Source organism: Protopterus annectens, chromosome 11.part0 (genome assembly GCF_019279795.1).
Source record: "Protopterus annectens isolate FY-2018-M chromosome 11.part0, PAN1.0, whole genome shotgun sequence".
NCBI classification, from domain to species: Eukaryota; Metazoa; Chordata; order Ceratodontiformes; family Protopteridae; genus Protopterus; species Protopterus annectens.
The window spans coordinates 1186267637-1186288635 of record NC_056745.1 but is presented as its reverse complement, the minus strand read 5'-3'; the positions used below and the strand labels follow the sequence as shown (position 1 = coordinate 1186288635).

Genomic DNA, 20999 nt, shown 5'->3' with positions numbered 1-20999 from the left:
AGAGTACATTCAGACAGCAATTGCAGGAACTGCTAGATAAAGCAGGGCAACTTGAATTCATGTCGATAATGGGTGACTTGAATATACATATTGGGACAGACAGAACAGGATATGAAGACTGCCTAAATCCACATGTGTAAGGCAACAGGAATAAGGAATGAAAGGCTATTCTAGACTTCTGTCAGGCAAATGGCTTGATTGTAGCCAACACATGGTTCAGAAAGACAGTCACAATATCACACACAAGAGTGGCCAACATGCAACTTAGACTTCCTCCAAGTAAGGAAAGGGCATTGGAGTAGAATCAGCAATTGCAAAGTCATCCCCAGTGAAACAGTCAGCGCACAGCATAAACCACTGGCTGCCACAATCAGCTGCAAGCAGTGATCAGAGAAGGCTCTAAGGTCAACAGAGATCAGGATGAAGACTGGAAAGGTGACTGGAGAGAAAGCACAACAATTCAAGGAATTACTCAGGGCTCCTGCACCCCAAAAAGAGGAGGAAATAGGTAGAGTTTTGGAAGAATGGCATCACCTCAAAACAGTGTGTGTGAGGACTACAGAACAGATATGTGGCCAAGCCAGGTATGGAAATAATGTATGTAAGGAAAGCTGGTGGTGGAATGCGAAAGTCTAGGAAATCATCAAAGAAAGAAGGAGTGCAGGAAAAAGTGGGAGATAGGAAAGACAGACTAGACTATGAAGGAGTACTAGTTGTCTAACAAAGATGATAAGAAAGGAGTTGCAGTAGCAAAGAACAGGGCATCAAAGACACTCTACCAGCTTATAGAAAGTGACTCAGTAGGTGGCACAAAGAAACCATATCATGTTGCAAGGCAACAACAGAAAGATTAGATAGTCAGATACCCTTTATAAGGGAAGCCAGCAATAACCTGCTCACCAGTCCACAGGACATTAAAGGCAGATGGAAGAAGTACTTTCCACAGTTTCTGAATGAAGAAAACCCCGCAGATGCTGCACTGCCCCAAACACAACCTATGATGAGATAAGAAGAGGAGCCCACTCTAGAAGAAGTAAGAATAGCAGTAAGGAAAATTAAGTCTGGGAAGGCAGCAGGCTCAGATGAGGTCACAGCAGATATGATAAAGATGCTGGGTGAGATAGGGGAGAAATGGTTCCTGAGGGTACTCATAGGAATGTGGAGAGAAAGGCATATTCCCAGGTAACTGGAGAATATGTACACGCATGCCAGTGTACAAGAACAAAGGGGACATCCACAAATGTGAGCAGTACAGAAGTATCAAACTCCTGTCACATTGCATTAAAGTTATGGAGAGGGTGATTGATGAACAGGTACACACAGTAGTAAAAGTAAGATGGGACATGACCAGTTCAGATTCAGATCAGGATGCAGCATAACTGAGCCAATGTTTGCAGTGAGACAGTTAGTCAAGAAGAAACTAGAGATGAGTCCAATTGGGAATTCTTAGACTTGGAGAAAGCATGTGAAAATGATCCAAGAAAGCTGATTTGGGCAGTCCTGTGGTGGTTCAAAGTCCCAGAAACATTGGTAGAATTAGTGCAGGCTATGTACAAGTATCCAATAACTCAAGTACAAACAATGTTCGGACTCACAGAGGGGTTCCCAGTGGGAATGGGTGTGCATCAGGGTTCGGCTCTGAGCCCACTGCTGTTCATATGTCTGATGGATTACATTAGCAAACAAGTTGGAGGGGACAGATCAAAAAGATTTCTGTATGCAGATGATGTGGCATTACAGGCAGACTCTGAGCAAGAACTTCTGCAAAGGATAAGAGAATGGAATGCAAAGCTGGAGGCACATGGGATGACACAGGTAAGACAGTGGTCATGGCAGCAAAATGATGAACTCAAAAGAAACTGAGAATTGAGATAGAAGTGAAAATAGTAGAACAGGTTAACAGCTTCAAGTATATGGGAGGGGTGGTTGAGGAGAAGGGAAGTCTGAATGAAGAGGTCAAAGCTAGAATCAGAGGGACTGCAGTCAATTAACATAGAGTGTCAGGTGTAGTGCATGATAAAAGAATGCCAAAGAAGCTGAAAAGTAAGGTGCACAAAACAGTACTGGGACCAGTGCTATTGTACGGTACAGAAACCTGGGCAGTAAAGGCAGAGCAGATGAGAAAGCTAGAGGTGATGGAAATGAAGTGCCTGAGAAGGGTGGCAGAATGCACACTGTGGGACAGAAAAAGAAATGAGGACATAAGAGCAGAAGCCAAAGTAGCTCCAATTGCAGAAAAGGTCAAAGAGAACAGGTTGTGGTGGTTCGGGCACATGTGCAGAAAAGCAGAAGACAATCTGGTGAAGAAGATTTAGGACCGACAAGAAGAAGGTAAGAAGAAATTAGGGTGTCCTGCAAAGAGGTGGATGGATTGTGTGAGAGATCTGCAACAGTCGGGCATGAGTGTCGAACAGTGGCGGCTGGTGACTTCAAATTAAAGGGGGGCTGCAGGAGACAGCTGAATGGATGGAGCCAATGAGAAGTGGTGTGGCCAACTAGAAAAGGGTGGAGCTATCATAAAAAACACAAAAACTGGGACTTTAATTAAGTACGCTGCCCTGGGTGCCAAACCATCATTATGGGAGTCCAATCAAGACAAAATGAAGGAGAAGAAAAAAAATATTTCAATGCATTGGCTACATGACAGTTTACTTAATATCAAACACGCGTTAGCGCGATTTAGAGTGATTTAGCGCGGAGCTGCCACTGTTGCACACTAGGGCAGTGCCGGTTAAGCAGGTTTAAACTATTCGGGCTACCTAAAGTCCACTCTTCAAATTTTCCCTTAAAACTACCTTCCTCGAACTATACTACTGATCAAATCAGCGTATCCTATAACTAAAAAGATCATCTCTACTTGACTCCAAGTAGACTATTCTCTATCTATTAAACCTAGCACTTGCTCCTACAGTACTTATTACCTTGATACGGCACTCTTGTCATAGATAGTACCCCGAAAAGGCAACCCCCATTTCTCGGTCACCCACGTCCCGCGGAATCTTTTTAAAGTTTTTCGTCTACCCTTCTAGCATGTCGAGGGATCAGTTGCTAGTGTCCTCTCCTGCTCAGCTGGTGAACCTGAATATTGAGGCAATGTTTCAATTGCCTCATGTACACAGACAACCCTCTCCTCCTCCCACAAAACACAAATACATGAGAGATGCAACTATATGGCCAAACTGGAGGCTGAGCTCTCTCAACATAGGACTGGCAAGACCAGTCAGGAGGAGAAGGTTACCACACACACTATAGACCCAGTCTCACATAGTACCATTACAACCTCAAATCATACACATAAACACTCAAAGACATACTCGGAGGCTCTGATCAAAATCTACCAAAACAGCAGAGGCCACCAAAGCAGACACCCAAACAACAACCACCTCAGAACACAACACCCAACACATAGACCTCACAGTCAGAGTGTCAAACAGTCACAGCCCTTAAGGCCAAACACAATGCCAGATACACTAGTCATTGGTGACTCCATAGTCAGACACACTGATGTCCCGCTCACCAGACTGAGTAAGGAGAAGGTCACAGTAAGCTGCCTGTCGGGCTAGAATCCGCCACATAACGCAAGCACTCAGGTCTCTCAACAGCAGGTACAAATATGACTCAGTCATTGTCCACGCTGGTGTAAACGACCTGAGACGCACTCCTTGGACTACATGAAAAGAGACATTGAGGAGCTCTCTGATTATGTAGCCCAGGCAGGTATGACCCTGACCTTGAGCAGTATCCTACCTTCACCAAGAATGATGCCACAATACAGAGATAAGATGATCAGCTTTAACAATTGGCTTAAACACTGGTGTCATTCAAAGGGGATCCAGTATCTGTCTGCCTGGGATGACATGCTGGACAAGCCACGCTGCTTCGCAAGGGACGGCTTGCACCTGTCACCCCTGGGATTCCGGATATTGGCAAAGGCTCTTGCCACCCCCATAGTGCCTTTTTTAGGCAAGGCCCAAATTCTAAACCTACCACCCTAGAACACAAAAAAGGAAAAAAGGGTAATGCTGCTCAATGCCAGAAGTCTAAATCTCAAAATGCACGCACTCGAGGCCCTTCTCAGTATGGAGAACATCGATGTCTGTGCTGTGACAGAAACCTGGTTCAAGGCTCCTGAGAGCACCCCAGCGCTATCAGGTTTTACCTCATATCATGCGTTCTGGCCCCAAAATCCGGACAATACCAAGAAAGGAGGGGGGGTATCCATATCATCAAGGACACCCACACCTCAAGACTGGTGGCAATGCACGATGCATCGGAGACCATCCAGGTGCAATTAACCATAGGCAAGACTGCTCTGCAAATTGTAGCATGTTACAGGCCACCCTCACAAACTCAGGAAACTCACATGGCCTTCCTGAAAACACTAGAGGGGATAAATGTATCACCAAACACCATCATATTAGGTGACTTCAATTACCCTAATATAGACTGGGAACACTACTCAAGCCCAAACACCCTAGCCCAAAAGTTCCTGGAATTCATAAACTCAAATGCCATGGAACAACTAGTCACCATCCCCACAAGAGGAGATAACATACTTGATCTCATCATCACGAACATGGGAGCACAATGTTCAACACTGGAAGTATACCCCTCACTGGTGAGATCAGATCACAAACTAATCTCACTGGAGGTCCTCATCCCACCCCCACCTGAAATAAAAAAGACCACAGTAAAGAACTTCTCAAAAGCCGACTTCACACTTCTAAAGACTAGTGTGGTCTCCTTTCAGGCCCCCGAGCCGGCGGAAAACAATACTCAAGCTGCTGAATCACTTACAAACGCCTTCTACCAGCACCTGCAGGACTGCATGGATAAGGCAATCCCAAGCAAAACAAAGACTCTTTGTAAAGGCAAGCGTCCACTCTGGTGGACCCCAGCCATAAACAAACTCTACAACAAAAGGAGGAAGCTACTACAAGATAGAGCAAAATCCTTAAAAGGTAAGACACCCTTGATCACTATAAGTAAAAACTAAGAGCTCTCATAAAATCATCCAAAGCAAATTTGAGAGAAAAATAGCTAAAGACTCAAAAGACAATCATAAGGCCTTCTTTAGCTATGTTAGAAACCTAGGAGGAAACTCCCAGATATGCTCAGAACTAGTTCAAAATGATGTGAAGATTACTGATCCTACAGACATTGCCAACATACTGGCTGACAGGTTCAGTGCAAACTTCTCCCCCAAAAGGAGAGATATCTATACCAAATGAGTGCAGCCCCCAAACATCTCCAGCGCCCAAGTGAGAACTGCTCTCTCCAAAGCAAAACACAGCATCCATGGGACCGATGGTGTCCCCGGCTGTGTGCTCCACGAACTCAATGAGGAATTAAACCCACAGCTACGACAGCTGTTTAATCAAAGTCTTACCTCTGGATACGTACTCCAGGGGTGGAGCACTGCAACTGTGGTCCCACTTCACAAAGGCGGTGCCTCCACAGACCCTGGAAATTACCGCCCATTAGCTTGACAAGCCTTATCTGCAAAGCCATGGAGAGGATCATAATGGACCTCATAAATAAAGACATAGGAATTTGCAGACTTTGGATCCAACCCAGTTTGGCTTTGTCAAAGGCAGATCATGCCTTTTAAACTTGGTTGACTTTTTCAAACAGTCACCAAAGCCATTGATGAGGGAAAGGCAGTCCATACAGCCTACCTCGATCTGGCTAAGGCCTTCGATACAATACCCCACTGGTATCATTGAAAACTCATCAGCTTAAATGTTAACCCATACATCACAAGATGGGTTGCAAACTGGCTGAGTGACAGAACCCACAGGGTCAGAGTTGCTGGTGCCATGTCAGACTCAAAGCCTGTCACAAGTGGTGTCCCACAGGGCTCAGTCCTGGCCCACTCTTGTTTGGCATCTACTTTTCCAAGTACAAGCAAACACAGGAGGGTTATGGCTGACAAAGTTTGCAGATGACTGCAAACTGGGCGCCATAGTAGAAAACACATCTGATACAGATATCCTTCAGAAGGGTCTCACAGAAACGGATAACTGGTGCCAGAGCCACGGCCTAAAGTTAAATGCCAAAAAATGCATAGTCATACCCTTCGGGAAAAACAAGGTTACCCTAGCTACCAAATAGGTGGCAATCCACTGAGCACAGAAGAAGTTATCAGGGACCTGGGGACCCAGGTTGATAGTAGTCTGTCATTCGACACCCATGTAGCTAAAGTAGTTGGGAAGTCCTTCTACATTGCCCACCTTATCATGAAGGGATTCTCATCTAGATCAAGGGAGGTCATAGTCTCCCTTTACTCATCACTCATCAGACCAATGATTGAGTACAATGCCCCATTCGGAATGTATCTGACCCGACACTTGCAGCAGCTGGAGAGGCCACAAAAGTTCCTCACCAAAAGGATAAAGGGTCTCAAAAATCTGTCCTATGCTTCCCGACTGAAAGAACTCCAGCTCTATTCAGTCGCTACACGCTGCTCAGAGGTGACCTTTGCCTAACATACAAGGCCATGTCAAACCCAGATTTGATGAATATGCTTCACCTCAAAAAATCTAGATCCATCAGAGCCACAAGGGCGGGAGACTTAAACCTCGACACGGCTATTAATAGGACGTGCTGGACGGATAGATTCATCACCCAAAGACTCCCTATGCTGTGGAACAAAATCCCGGTACATGTGAGGCAGAGCACCTCGCTGGCCTTGTTCAAGAGAAATCTTGACCAATGGATGGGAGATCGCAGATATACCCCAGGAATTACCTCAGTGTCACTGCTCGACAGAGGCACAGCAAAATAATGGGTATAGTTCCCCATACTAAAGGGGTGGCGCCGTAAAAAGAAACGATGGGCTAGGCTTATAAATGCCCTCGGGCAGATAGCCTAGTATGAACCTATGAACCTATGAACCTATAAGATGGAAACAAAAAGGTTGTGAGGCATGAAAAAATAAATTACTTTTAAATACATTACTGGGATGCCAGTCAAAATAAAGTATATTAAAAACAAGCAGCACTCAACTCAAACCACTTCTCCTTGCACTGCAGTTCTAATTCTAATTTATATTCAGCTTTATAAAAGTACCAAGTAACATGCTAAAAATGGCAATCTCTGTGATACCTCCACTTGTAAAAATGTTTCTTATCCAAAAAAGACCTACTGCCTGGCAACAGCTATCTACTTGTTTCATGGGGAAAACATGATCAAAGTAAAAAATGAACATCAAACAAGAAACAAGCTCAAGATAAACTGCTTAAAGGATTCCTGCACAAGTTATGGACCACACATGATAGATTGACATTCTGTTTAGTTTACAGGTAAAGCCTGCAAAGATGACTGCAAGCCTCCAACAAATGTAATGAGCTTCTAAAATACTCTAATCCTATCCTTTATTACAAATACTGTCATATGCAGTAATGGAAATGAAGTGCCTGAGAAGGGTGGCAGGATACACACTGTGGGACAGACAAAGAAATGAGGACATAAGAGCAGAAGCCAAAGTAGCTCCAATTGCAGAAAAGGTCAAAGAGAACAGGTTGTGGTGGTTCGGGCACATGTGCAGAAAAGCAGAAGACAATCTGGTGAAGAAGATTTGGGACAGACAAGAAGAAGGTAAAAAGAAATGAGGGTGTCCTGCAAAGAGGTGGATGGATTATGTGAGAGATCTGCAACAGTCAGGCATGAGTATTGCCGAAGAAGGCAAGAGTCTGGCATTGAATATAGAGAGATGGTGACATTTGACACTACACCCCGACCTCATGTAGAAAGTGGGAAAAGGGGGTTGATGATGATGATGATGATGATAATGTTTAAACCTACAAAGGAATCACGGCATATAGTAACTTAAAATGGCTGAATCTTACAAACTGTTTGACCTACATGCAACTAACCTTTGTTTTTGACTTCCATTACAAGACATGTAGACCTCAGTTAAGTTAACATTAAACATCGCAAAAATTCCAGCAAGGGTTATGATTAGCTCATTAAAGGTATTACCTCCATTAAAAATCAGAGTATTTTTAGTTTTCTGGAAGTCTATATAAAAAATTCAGAACAAGCTGCCAAGTGATATAAATACTAATAAGAAAGTACTCAGTTTCTAAACTACAATAAATGCTTATGGATAAATAAGCTAAATGGTTATGACTATTTCTTTTATCATAGCTAATATTGTTTCAGCACAGCTAACAGAATAATCAGTTGGCATAATTTCCTTTCACTGTACTGCAAAAAATTAATTTTAGTTTGCATTTACTCCTACCTAACCCAATACTCTACCTATTTTCTTCCTCTGACATTGCCCTGCATTCTCTTTTATTTTATCCATCAGCATTTAATCTCATTTCTCACCTATATGCCTCTAGTTAGATATCTACTGTTTATCCACTTCTGGTATTCTTTACTCACATCCTACCTTTACTCTGCCATCACCTATCTTTCCATCTGTTCAGCCTTCTCCTTAAGAATAAAAGTAAATATAAACTGATAAACTTTCTGTAAGACAAAATATCTGTATATATGCAGTTATCATACTTGTTTGGCTTATACTGTATAACAACTGCACTCTGTTCAGAATTCTGTACTTGCATGTAGTCGTTACATCTTGCTGTTTGCTGCAGGCTATCACTGAACATTGGCTTTTGGCTCAGGTGGATTACCAGGTAACCACAACATAAAAATAAATAAATAAATACATAAGTGACTAAAATAAATACATGCACTCTCACAGCTAACCACATCTGCTAGGTTTCATAGGTAAGTACTAGGCTAGCTGCCCTTGCAGGCGATTTTAAGCATAGCCAATTTCCCTTTTGGTGCTTAAATTAACCTGTCCCGTTCAGTGTGTTAGATTGGCTTTATCAAACCCATGGTCACCAATTATATTTTATGCCTAGTGAGAATAACTGGGATTATACCATAGATAACTTGAAGGGATCCAACAGTACTACAGGGGCAGACCTGAGGTAAATGTTCTATTCTCCATCTATAGGTCCAAATTGCACTTGGGTAAGCCCATTTCTTAAAACTCAATGCAAAGAAATGTATAATAGTACCATTTGGGAAGTTAGTCACCCTAGGAAATTACCTCACTGATAGCACACTCGTAAGGATAGTACCAGTAGTTAGGGATGTGGGTATGCATGTAGAGAGTAACTTGGTTTTTGACCAAAATGTGTCTAAGGTAGTAAGGAAATCATTGTATGTTGCTCAACTTATAAGCGAGGGCATGACATCTATGTCCAAGTAAATCCTTGTTCCAATATAATTGGCCCTCATTAGGCCCATCATGAGACATTGCCCCTTTGGTATATACCTGACTAGGCACATGCAACAACTAGAGCATTTACAGGGACTCCTCACAAAAAAATACAGAGTGTAAATAGCATGTCCTATGCAGATCACTTCAAATCCCTATTTCTGTACTCTTGTTTGCAATAGACTGTTGAGAAACTACCTATGACTGGTATACAAGGGGACCATGGATCCCACTCTGATGAACTTAGAAAGTTGCTAGAAGAACAGGATTTGTGTTTGCATGCATTTTTCTGAAGAATCAGTGATTTGCCAGAAAAAAGACAAATTTTATGAGAAACAGACCAAAACTATGTGGTTGAATCTGGATGGCTGAGAGGTATGTGACGCAAACACACACCCATATTTACTTTCTCTCTCATACAGCAACAAATGAACTGCTAGTTTCAGTTCTGCTCTTGCACACACACAACACACACACACACACACACACACACACACACACACACACACACACACACACACACACACACACACACACACACACAGTTTCTATCATACAGAAATGAATGGAACAGCTAGTTTAAATTATAAACATACACATACATGCATATATACATACACACTTTCTCTCTCACATAGAAATGAATGGAAAGGCTATTTTAAACTAAACATATACAAACACACATGCACACTTTCTCTCCCTTACAGAAAAAAATGTAATGGCTAGTTTAAATTACATATACACACATACATATACTTACATACACATACACACTTTCATACAGAAATGAAAGAAACAATTACTTTTACATACACACGCACATGCACACATACACACACACACACACACACACACACACACACACACACACACACACACACACACACACACACACACACACACACACACACACACACACACCTTTCTCTCTCAATGGAATGGCTAGTTTAAATTCTGTGTGCAAGTGTGGAATTTGTTTACATCGGTGTTGGTGTGCTTGCGTGCAACGCATGCATTGTTTTCCTTAAAGGAGAAGATGTCACCACTCTGGTGTTAAGAAGTGTTTTGCTTTTTATTGTTAATTAACTAAAAAGTGGGCCCCCAGCCATGGGGTCCTAGGCTACTGACTAAGTCACCTAGTGCTGGATCTGGCTCTGATATGATGCCTAGATGCTAAAGTTAGATGCTATAAAGGAATAACTACCCAGTTTCTAAAATAATACCTGCTTTTCTGTATGCATTCCATTTTTCTTTTGCCTTTCTCTTATGTCTAATAAATACCTTATTTCCTGAAAGTGATTCAACAAGTGACCATTATGGTTCCTTGCCAGAGAGATGGTTTTGAGTTTGCTTTTGCTAAGTTTAACTGTGAGTACTTTCTTGTAGTCACTAGTCATAGCTCCTTATGGACTATTAGTATTACTTTCTACTTGAAAAATATTAATAAAAATACAATAAGAAGCTTTTTAAGCAATAATGTCATCTCACAAGAAAGACATCATTTCTCTTTGATAAAACCAGTTATATCCTTAATCCTCACTAAAATCATGTATGGACAATCTCAGTAGCTTTAGTCTCGCTTTCACCTTCCTTCCTGAGACCATTAATGAATTGCTGTCTAAAAGCATGCTGCATGTCAAAGTATAGGAAATCATCCTCTGAAGGACTGAAACCTAAATTTATTGAAGCCTGTGACACTTTATTAGTTATGTCTCCTGCACATAACATTATCATTTCTCTCGGTATCATTTGGTGTCTTCCCAGAATTCTGGAAGGCATTCACACTAATGGTCTTACCTAAATCCTGGATCACATCATAAGGTGGACTTCTATATACCAGGTCCTCTCATCTCCCACTCTTAAAATGGCTTAAAAAAGCCCCAGTGCACCAATTAAGAAAATGTACTGCAGATGATGATCTTCTCTGAAAATGACACATTTTTTGTTTTAAACTGGGCTGTAGTACCACTACACTCCTTCTCTCTGCTACCAACAGGATTCACAGGTAAAGCAGAGGATGCCACCTACCCTACAAATGTGATTGCTCCACTGTCAGCAATGTGCCCTCTCAGAGCGGATGTTCAAGCATGCGTCTTGTTCTTTACAACACAATTATCTGATTGGCGGTGCCCTAAGACAAACAAACCATCTCAAACTTTCCTGGGAAGGGTAAGCCAACAACTGCATTCATCTCCCATATTTGATGGCTGGCCCAGTTCTTGAAATTGGAGCAACTGGATCATACTCATGGCTTCATGTCTGTGTACCATGCAGCCAGTGCTAAGAATAATAACAATAACTCAGAATTGCTGCATATATCTATTGCTAAACTGTCTATTTTGAAAGGTCTTTTGTGTGCCAAGCCCAATTTTTTCTCGAGTTCCTGTATATCCAGGATAATGCATAATGTTCCCCTTCCTAGCTACCTAGTTATTAACAATCACATTCATTGGACTAACAATAAACTTAAAAAAAGGATACATCCAGTTTCCTTCCACCAGCTGAAAACATGCTGTTTGATGAGCTTCACTAATCTGTTACCCTTCCCCCCCCTGGATTTGGTCATGAATGAAAAAGGTCACTTCACGTATGCCAGCTAATAAGTAAATTAATTTAATTAAGTTTACTGTGATTAGTAACTATTGAAATATTTAACAGCTTTACTGTACAGATATGAGTTTAGCAATGTATCTACATACTTTTAAGTGTCTGTGATTTTCAACAAACCTATGAGTGCATAAATGACAGCACTATGTAATTTATTATGTCTGGCTAATTATCTTTTTGTGCGTGTATGTGTGTGTAGACTTGTGTTGTGTGTCTTGTGAATGGTCTTCCACAGTACTGGAAATTGTTGTTTTTTTTTTTCAGATTGATAAGAATTAAAAAAAATAGTTCTGTGAACATATTTAGCATATTAACTGTTAATATGACAAACGTATGAGCACTGAAAAGGTCAGATACAAAATATACCAAATAGTTTGCCAACAGAGTGAATTGTGTATCTTGTTACATGTTGCAGTTTGCATAGTCACTGGTGAAATTATTGAAATTATTTCTCACTCTGAATTCTTTCTATAGACAACATCTGCCATTGCAGCATTCTTGCTGTACAAAACTATACCATAAATATAAAACCATTTCTTACCTGAAATTTATTAAAGTGGGCACTTGTCTTCTTTCCAGAGATTCCCATCACATAGAGAAAGTCAGGAGTTAAAACGAATGGAACTCTTTCCTTGCTAATTCCCATAAAACTTTTGTAATTGCCCAGAATGTGACCAAAATCAATATGGAAAAGATTTCCTACGTGTATAAATAAATATGCAGATGATCACTCCAATGGATACTTAAATAAGAGTGCAAAGTTTTATGAAGTGTATGAAAACCTGTAACATTTACCTGATTCTGTTATCATAATGTTGTCATTGTGTCTGTCTCCAATTCCAAGCACAAAGGTGGCAACACAGTAGCCAGCACATGAATACACAAACCTTTCCACTGCAGACAGAAACTAACATAAAAAGGCCAGTTAGTATATGCTATTGCACATTTTTCATCATAGGCACAACTGATTAAGGAAATCTAGCTTCCAACTTGTATGAGCTAGAAATGTAAGAATTTAACAGCACCTTCTTATAAGAGTTTATTACCCTAACACTGTAAAGGTACATGTATGTCATATGATTAACAAAATGTATTGCATTTTGTATTTTGCTGACTGTCAAATTTACTCTAGGAGTTGATAAATACCTACAATTATAAAACTAGACCCTATACAATATTAATTAGTATACATACATACATACATACACTAGGCCATGATCAAACAGCACAGGCTCTCATGCAGTATAAACATGTATTGGGTTTAGCCAAACATTGGATAACAAGTTTTCTGAAGCAATAGACATAACTTGTAGACCTAAATGAAAATACATTGGTTAAGAAACAATAGGTGAACAGAATAGACTCAACTTAATATGAACTCTGAAACAATACAGAGGAGAATTTTTTTTTTAAACTTAGCAAGCACACTACAGGTTCTACAGCAATAAGCATTTAGTTATTGCAAAAGTACAATATGGACTACTAAATAGCATAGATGAGTTTTGTTCTATACCACGGTGGGATAACAAGATTTCTGAGGTTATTGTTGAAAGGTAGGTTGTTGAAGGAATATCATCATGCATAATCTGGACAATCTTAAAGTGTAAGTGAAAAGACTGATGCCTGGATGTGTAAGGAATAGCCAAAGACGATAGTGGGCTTTGTTTCAACATTGCAAACAGTTACACAGGTCAGTGTAAGTGGTACCTATACCTTAAATCAAATGGGACATCATAACATTTCTAAAAGATGCCAGCAACTGCTGCAGCTGGATTTTACTTGTTGAGTTATAGTGAAACATACTGAAACTTAGTATATTGCTTTAAACCATGGTTTATCTGTTCTCTATGTTATATGTTTTTATCTACATTGTTTTGTATTCTGTTGTGGTGTTCTGCAGCCATAAAAGGTACTACATGTACTGACTTAGTATTATGCAGAGAGGCATCTCCTTAAATATTAAATATATTTTTGCTACTCAGGAGCAAAATGAATTTCACTATATTTTTGCAGCCTGAATAGGAAAAATATTGAATATAATAAATGAAAGTAAAAATGTTGAATTTACTTGAAAATATAAATGCATAACAGTTGTATATTAAATGAAACACTCCATTTTGTATGGTGGACAAGATTCTATGAATCCTAAATGTGTGATTCCTTATCTATTCTGAAGAAATCCATATCCAATGTGCAGTTAAGTGGTTGACTTTATTCTACGTTCACTGCAGCATGTCATTATCAGGAATGTGCTTGTGTAATCCAGCTGCAGTTTCAGATGTGTATATATGAGTAACTGATCTGCACTTTCTGATAATAGCAACACATTCTGGTTTCGAAGGTATATCTGACTGCCCTGTAGCAGTGTAGCAAATTCTACAGTGGAACTGAAATTCATAGGTTCATAGGTTTATACTAGGCTAATGACCACCAGGGTATTTATAAGCCTAGTTGTGCAACCCAACCCAGTTTTGTCCCCGAGTACCTTGGAATCCTATATGATGGGGTATATTAGTAAGGAGGTACCTAAGGGTTATGTGGGGGGTTATGTTAGTTGGGGATTGATTTACTCTGTCCATCTGAGACATGGGGGGGGGCTAGACCTGGTTGAATCTGTGATTTACCTATCCAATGATCAAGGTTTTGTTTGAACAAGGTCAGGAAAGACCTCTGCTTCATGTGGGTGGGGAGCTTATTCCGTAGAGTGGGGATCCTTTGAGACACAAATCAGTCTCTGTAGCATGTGCTCTTTATGTCACAGGTTCAGGTCCTTGGATCTAATGTTTCTGGTACTGTTTGTTTTGCAGATGTGCAAAAGAGCCATCATTGCTGGACCTGCGGATGCTTTATATGTCAGGCATAGATCGACTCTCAGCAACTTTTAGCAGACTAAGTACAGAGATAGGGTCTTAAGGCGATCTATGTAGGACAGGGTATTCATACCCTGAATTCTTCCGGTGAGGAAATCTTTGAAGGTGTTTTGGTTAGGTACATGAAAAGGGAGCATGTGGTCAGTGATGGGCCCCTTGCTTATTAGTTGGGCGACATAAAAATATTTTCTTAATGTCTTGGCTATGTGTCAGTCAAAAGAAAGAATACTGTCTACATATGTTCCCAGATTCCTAACTACCGGGTCAACTCTTAAGGCTGTTTTATCGATGTAGTAATTAGCTTGGGTGGACAATTTCCCAAATGTCACTATAATGCATTTCTTTGGATTGATTTTTCATCCATGGCTTTGGCACTAGTCATTTGTTTGTGTTAGACTCTCTTGTAGGATGTGGGTGTAGTATAGCTCTTGTAAGACACTGTAATTACTGGGGTTGCAATTTCAATGATCAGTGCCAGTTTTTTCTTCTTTTTATGGGCTACTATATCTGACCTTCTTGCAATTATTTTTTGAACTGCTGGTAATGGGTGATCCCTTATAATTTAAACTTCAGCATTTTCTGTAATGTTTTGTGCTTTATGTTTCCAATGCTTGTCAGCTACTTCTATATTGTACCCGATGCAACAATCTTGCCATATTATTGTGAATTTAGTATACAGGCCTTCTGCCATGTGTCACATCCAGCAACAAGATGTGCGACTGTTTCCAGTGCTGTTATAGAACCTGCATTTGACTGTTTCTCACACATGTTCAGTGGACTTTGTAAACCAATGTGTCCACTATCCTGAGCCACTATTATTAGCCTTTCATCTTTTGGTTTCAATTCACCTCTCTATAACCATTCCTGTGTCTAATCTTGATCAACATGAGGTTGTTTCAGGACATCTCTGTACTACCCACTATATTTGTGGATTTTCCAATTTTTTTCCCTTCTCATCTAATCCTTTTTATGATATTCTTTTGTTGTATTTTGGCACATTCAGTTGCTGTCTGATTTGTGTCATCTTCTGGTTTGATTTCCATTCATACTTGAAATCAAAATTCTTCTACTAAACTAAGTAAAGATGTCATCTTAGTCTTTTTCTCCTCATATTTTCAAGCTTTCCTATGTTTGGATCTGATGAGTTCAGCAGACATCTATACATACAATATGCAATAATGGTGTAATTACTTACATTAAGGATATAATAATGTACTGAGTCGAACAAGTAATCATGGATCTAATCTCAAAACCATGTGATATATTTGTATATTTGTCATAGAAATGTGCAGAGGTTACATACCATTCTTACAGCATGTGAAATTAAAATATACCCAGCTACCCACTAACTGACCAAATGGTGTTTTAAATAGCTCCTCTTATTTATAATTCTGAAAATATTGTGGCAAGGTTCTATCCCTTCTTCAGCTAGACTTGCAGGCCAATATATGGACATAACCCAAAAAAGTTATTGCTTAACAGGGTTCATAGGTAAGTACTATGCAATCAGTTAGCAGCCCATTACAAGCCTAACCCCCCCAAAAAAAAATGTAGAAGTTCCCTCCAGCTGGGGTCGGTCAATGTTTAGAGATAATATGTTTGATTTTAAATTAATTATCCGAAAAGTAGTCACAGACGTGACACACTTGGAATATCACATGGATGTTAATGTAATGTTTCTTATAGGTTCATAGGTAGGTACTAGGCTATTGGCCCTAGGGCCTATATAAGCCTAGCCAAAAAGATACCCTGGCTTTTGCCACCCAAGAAAATTATTTTCCTGTACCCTGTCGAGCAGAGCCACAGAGGTGATCCTTGGGGTGAATTTTCTATTTCCCATCCAATCATCAAGATTTTTCTTGAGAATTCCTAATGAGGAGCTTTGTTTGATATAGATAGGTAGTTTATTCCAGAGTATGGGAAGTCTTTGGGACAGGAATCTATCCCTCCAGCATGTTCTGTTTATTGTGGTGACAGGGTTTAGGTCCCTACAGTGTGTAGCTCAGAGGGATTCAGATTTCTTTAAGTGGAGCATGTCCAACATCTCTGGGTTTGACATAGCTTTGTATGTTAGGCAGAGATCGCCTCTGAGTAGGTGATATGTGACGGAGTAAAGCTGGAGTTTTTTGAGATGGTCTGCGTAGGGCATCTGTTTGAGGCCAGTAATTCTCTTTGCAAGGTATTTCTGTGGCCTTTCCAGTTGTTGTAGATGTCTTGTGAGATACACACCAAGAGGGGCGTTGTACTCTATAATGGGTCTAATGAGTGATGAGTAGATGGGAACAATGATCTCTTTTTTTCCTGGATGAGAAACCTTTTATGATGAGGTGTGCTACATAGAAGGATTTCCTGACTACTGTGGTGATGTGATTATCAAAGGAGAGACTACTGTGCACCTTTGTCCCAAGGTCTCTTATCACACTTTCGGTGTTAAGTAGACTACCACCTATGTGGTAGCTCATGGGTACAGAGTTTTTACCAAAGAGAATGACAATGCACTTTTTGGCATTGAGCTTGAGGCCATGGCTTTGACAACAGGCATCTGTCTCAGTGAGGCCCTTTTGTAGGATGTCCACATTGTTTGGAGTTTCAATTATGGCTCCTAGTTTGCAGTCATCTGCAAACTTCATTAGCCAAAGACCTTCTGTATTAGCTTGTACTTCAGAAAAGTAGATACCAAACAGGAGAGGACCCAGGACTGAAACCTGTGGTACTCCACTTGTCACTGGCCTGAAGTCAGAGTTGGAGTCTGATACTTTCATAGTGTGTGTTCTGTCAGTGAGCCAGTTGGCAACCCATTTTGTGACATAGGGATTTATACCTTGTTTAGTGAGTTTATCTATAATTCCAGAGTGGGGGATGGTGTCAAAAGCCTTGGCAAGATCTAAATAGGCTGTGTGAACCACCTTACCCTCATCCACGGCTTTAGTGACTGCTTCATAGAAGTCTATCAGGTTTAGGAGACATGATCTGCCTTTTCCAAACCTGAATTGGGTGGGGTCCATAGTTTGGAAATTACCAGTGTCTTTGTTTATAAGTTCCATGATGATACATTCCATAGCCTTGCAGACCAGGCTCGTTAGGCTAATGGGGCGGTAGTTCTCAGGGTCCATGGTGGCTCCCCCTTTGTGGAGTGGGATAACCATCACTGTGCGCCATACAGTGGGCACAAAGTCTGAGGCGAGGCTATGATTGAACATGGTGCTTAGGTGGGGTGCCAGCTTATTCTGTAGTTTGTGTAGAAAGCAGCCTGGGATGTTGTCAGGTCCCATGGATGTTGTGTTCTTGGCTTTGGAGAGTGTGGCTTTTACCTGTGCAGCCGTGATTACAGTAACTTTGCATTCTTCCAGTATAGAGATGGACCCTTTAGAGGGTGAGAAGGGGGTATCAGTTGGTTCTGTATAGTTAGTGCCATTGTGCTGTAACTCAGAGCAGATCTGAGTGTTGCCATTGAGATTCTTGACATAGCTATAGAATGCTTTATGGTTGTCTTTAGAATCAGTGGCGACTTTGTTTTAGTAACTAGCTTTGGAGGATTTTATGAGGGATCTCAGCTTCTTACTGTGGCTGACCAGGGAGTACCTCCAATCATGGGATTTTACTCTTTTTTGCAACAGTTTCTTTTTTCTGTTGTAGAGTTATTTTATGGCAGGGGACCACCAGATTGGCTTCCTTTTTTTGGAGGATAGCATCTTGGTTCTGTTAGGGATAGCATGATCCATACACTCGTGTAAGTGCTTATAAAGTGCATTTGTGTAGGATTCGGCAGTTGTACCTTTATTGTCCTTTTGCATGGGTGTCGTGAAGTTTGCCACTTCTGTCTTAAGAAGCCTGAAGTTGGCTTTGAGAAGTTTTTTTCAGTGGTTCCCCTAATGGGGGGTGGGGGCAGGATGTGGATGTCTAGGGTGATTAGCTTGTGGTTGGATCTGACGAATGAGCCTCTTGTGTGGAACACCGGTTGCTCATGTTGGTAATGACCAGGTCTAGGATATTGCTGCTCCTGGTGGGGGTGTGGATAAGTTGATCCAAGGCGTTGGAATTTATGAATTCCAGAAAATGTTGAGCAAAAGAGTTGGTACATGAGTAGTTTTCCCAGTTAATGGTGTGGTAGTTGAAATCACCCATTATTAGGGTGTTGGGTTGTACCCTAATATTTTCCAGTGTATCAAGAAATGAGGAGTGGGAATCCTGGGGCATGGTGGGGGATCTGTACTAAGTTACAATTTGGATTGCAGTCTTACCGAGAGTTAGTTGCACTTGGATAATCTCAGATGTATTATGCTGAGCAACTAGCCTGGAAGTGTGGATATCCTTAATGAATATTGACATGCCTCCACCTTTAGTGTTTCGGTCCAGGTTAGGTGGCCGAAAGGTGTGGTATGAATTATAGCCTGGTAATGCAGGGGGTTCTCTGGAGCCTTGAACCAGGTGTCTGTCACTGCACAGATGTCGATGTTCTCCATTTTAAGGAGTGCCTCGAGTGAATGCATTTTGAGGTTTAGACTTCTAGCATTGAGTAGCATTACCCTCAGATTTTCCTTGCTTGTGTCTGTTATGGTAGTGAATTTATCATTTTAACCTTGCCTAAAAAAGGCACTATAGGGGTGGCAAGAGCCTTAGCCAGTATCCGGAATCCCAAGGGCAACAGGTACAGGCCATCTCTGGCAAAGCATCGTGGTCTGTCAATCATGTCATCCCAGGCAGACAGATACTGGATCCCCTAAGAATGACACCAGAAGCTTAACCAGTTGTTGAAGTCAGTAATTTTGTCCTTATACTGTGGTATCATTCTGGGTGATGGCAGGATGCTATTCAGGGCTATGGTTACACCTGCCTGGGCTACAAGATCAGAGAGCTCCTCCATGTCTCTTTTCATGTAGTCCAGGGAGGTACGTCTCAGGTCATTCACACCAACATGGACAATGACAGAGTCATATTTAAACTTGTTGTGGAGTGACCTGAGTGTGTGCATTATGTGGCAGATCCTGGCACCTGACAGGCAGCTGACAGTAACTTTCTCCTTGCTTAGCCTGGCGAGTGGAACATCAGTGTGCCTGACTATAGAGTCACCTATGACTAGAGTGTTGGGTACGTTGTTATGCCTTATGGGCTGTGGTTGAGTGGCACACTGAGTTTGTGGGCTATGTGTCATTTGGGTTGTGTTGGGGGGGGTGGAGGTTGCTTGCGTTTCTGCTTCGGAGGTCTCTGTTGCTTGAGCAGATTTTTATTGAGTGCCTCGTGAATGTAGGTGTGTGTTTTGTGTTGCTATATGTGTGTTTTGGTGGTGTAGGTTTTGAGGGACTATGTGATGAGTGTGGTGTGGTGCAAGTATTTACCTTCTCCTCTTGACTGTCTAGTCCAGTCTTGGGTGAAGAGAGCATTGCTTCCGGTTTGGCTATGTAAGTGCATCTCTCGCAGGTTGTAGTTTTGGGTGGTAGGAGGAGAGGGTTGTCTGTGTACATGAGGCAATTGCTGCATTGCCCCAAGATGCCCAGATTCATCAGGTAGACAAGAGAAAACACCGGGAGCTTACCCTTATACATGCCTGGATAGGTGCTTATTTATTAAGTACTAAAAACTGTTTTCCTCTAGACAAGTGAGGAAAGTTGAGTACTGTAGTAATTTGTAGCTTATTTAGTGCTTACAACAAGTTCTGAACAAGTGCTAAGCTCAAAGAAACAGATTTGAGTGCTAAAACTAAAAAAAACTGGCTAGTTGTAAGGGAAAATTTGAAGAGCAGAATTCTGACCTAGGAACTGACCCCAGCTGATCGTTCACCTCATACAGCAGTTTTGTATCATAAACACAGTGGTCAAAATGATGAACCAGATCCACTGCTGCTTGCATTATGTCTCAGTACCACAAATCTTCTCATTCTTACAGATTATGATGCAGGGATATTTTTAATGGTGCTCTGGATGGAAACTGTCACATGTAAAAAAAGTGTTTTTGAGAAATGTATTACTGCACAAAATGGTCTCAACAGAAATATCAAATAATTTGGTTTCATAACATGTAGAAAATCCACAGTAAAGAGTTAAACCCTAACTATAAAATAAACCATGACTCGTTCCTATTAATAACTGCTGAATTATAATAAACCAGCAAGGTCACTGACCAAGTAAGCAAGCAGTCAGTTAAAAAATGTATCCCCATGCAGTAATGTGTTCTTACTGGAACAATATATACATATGTATGCAACATTTAAAAAAAAACTATAAATAGGTCAGCATAAATGATAGCAAAAAGGAGACCCTACATCCATACCCTTAGGATGT

General features: G+C 41.0%; 1 protein-coding gene across 1 annotated transcript in view; it reads right to left on the bottom strand.

The window, feature by feature from the left end:
* The window catches only part of PIK3CG (phosphatidylinositol-4,5-bisphosphate 3-kinase catalytic subunit gamma), a 624116-nt gene that overhangs the window by 33367 nt on the left and 569750 nt on the right, over positions 1-20999 (bottom strand). Inside the window, exons 10-11 of the mRNA XM_044088536.1 lie at positions 12647-12758; positions 12393-12550 (exon numbers count right to left, since the gene is read on the bottom strand). Of these exons, the coding sequence (XP_043944471.1) occupies positions 12393-12550; positions 12647-12758 (270 nt within the window). The remainder of the gene's footprint in view (positions 1-12392; positions 12551-12646; positions 12759-20999) is intronic.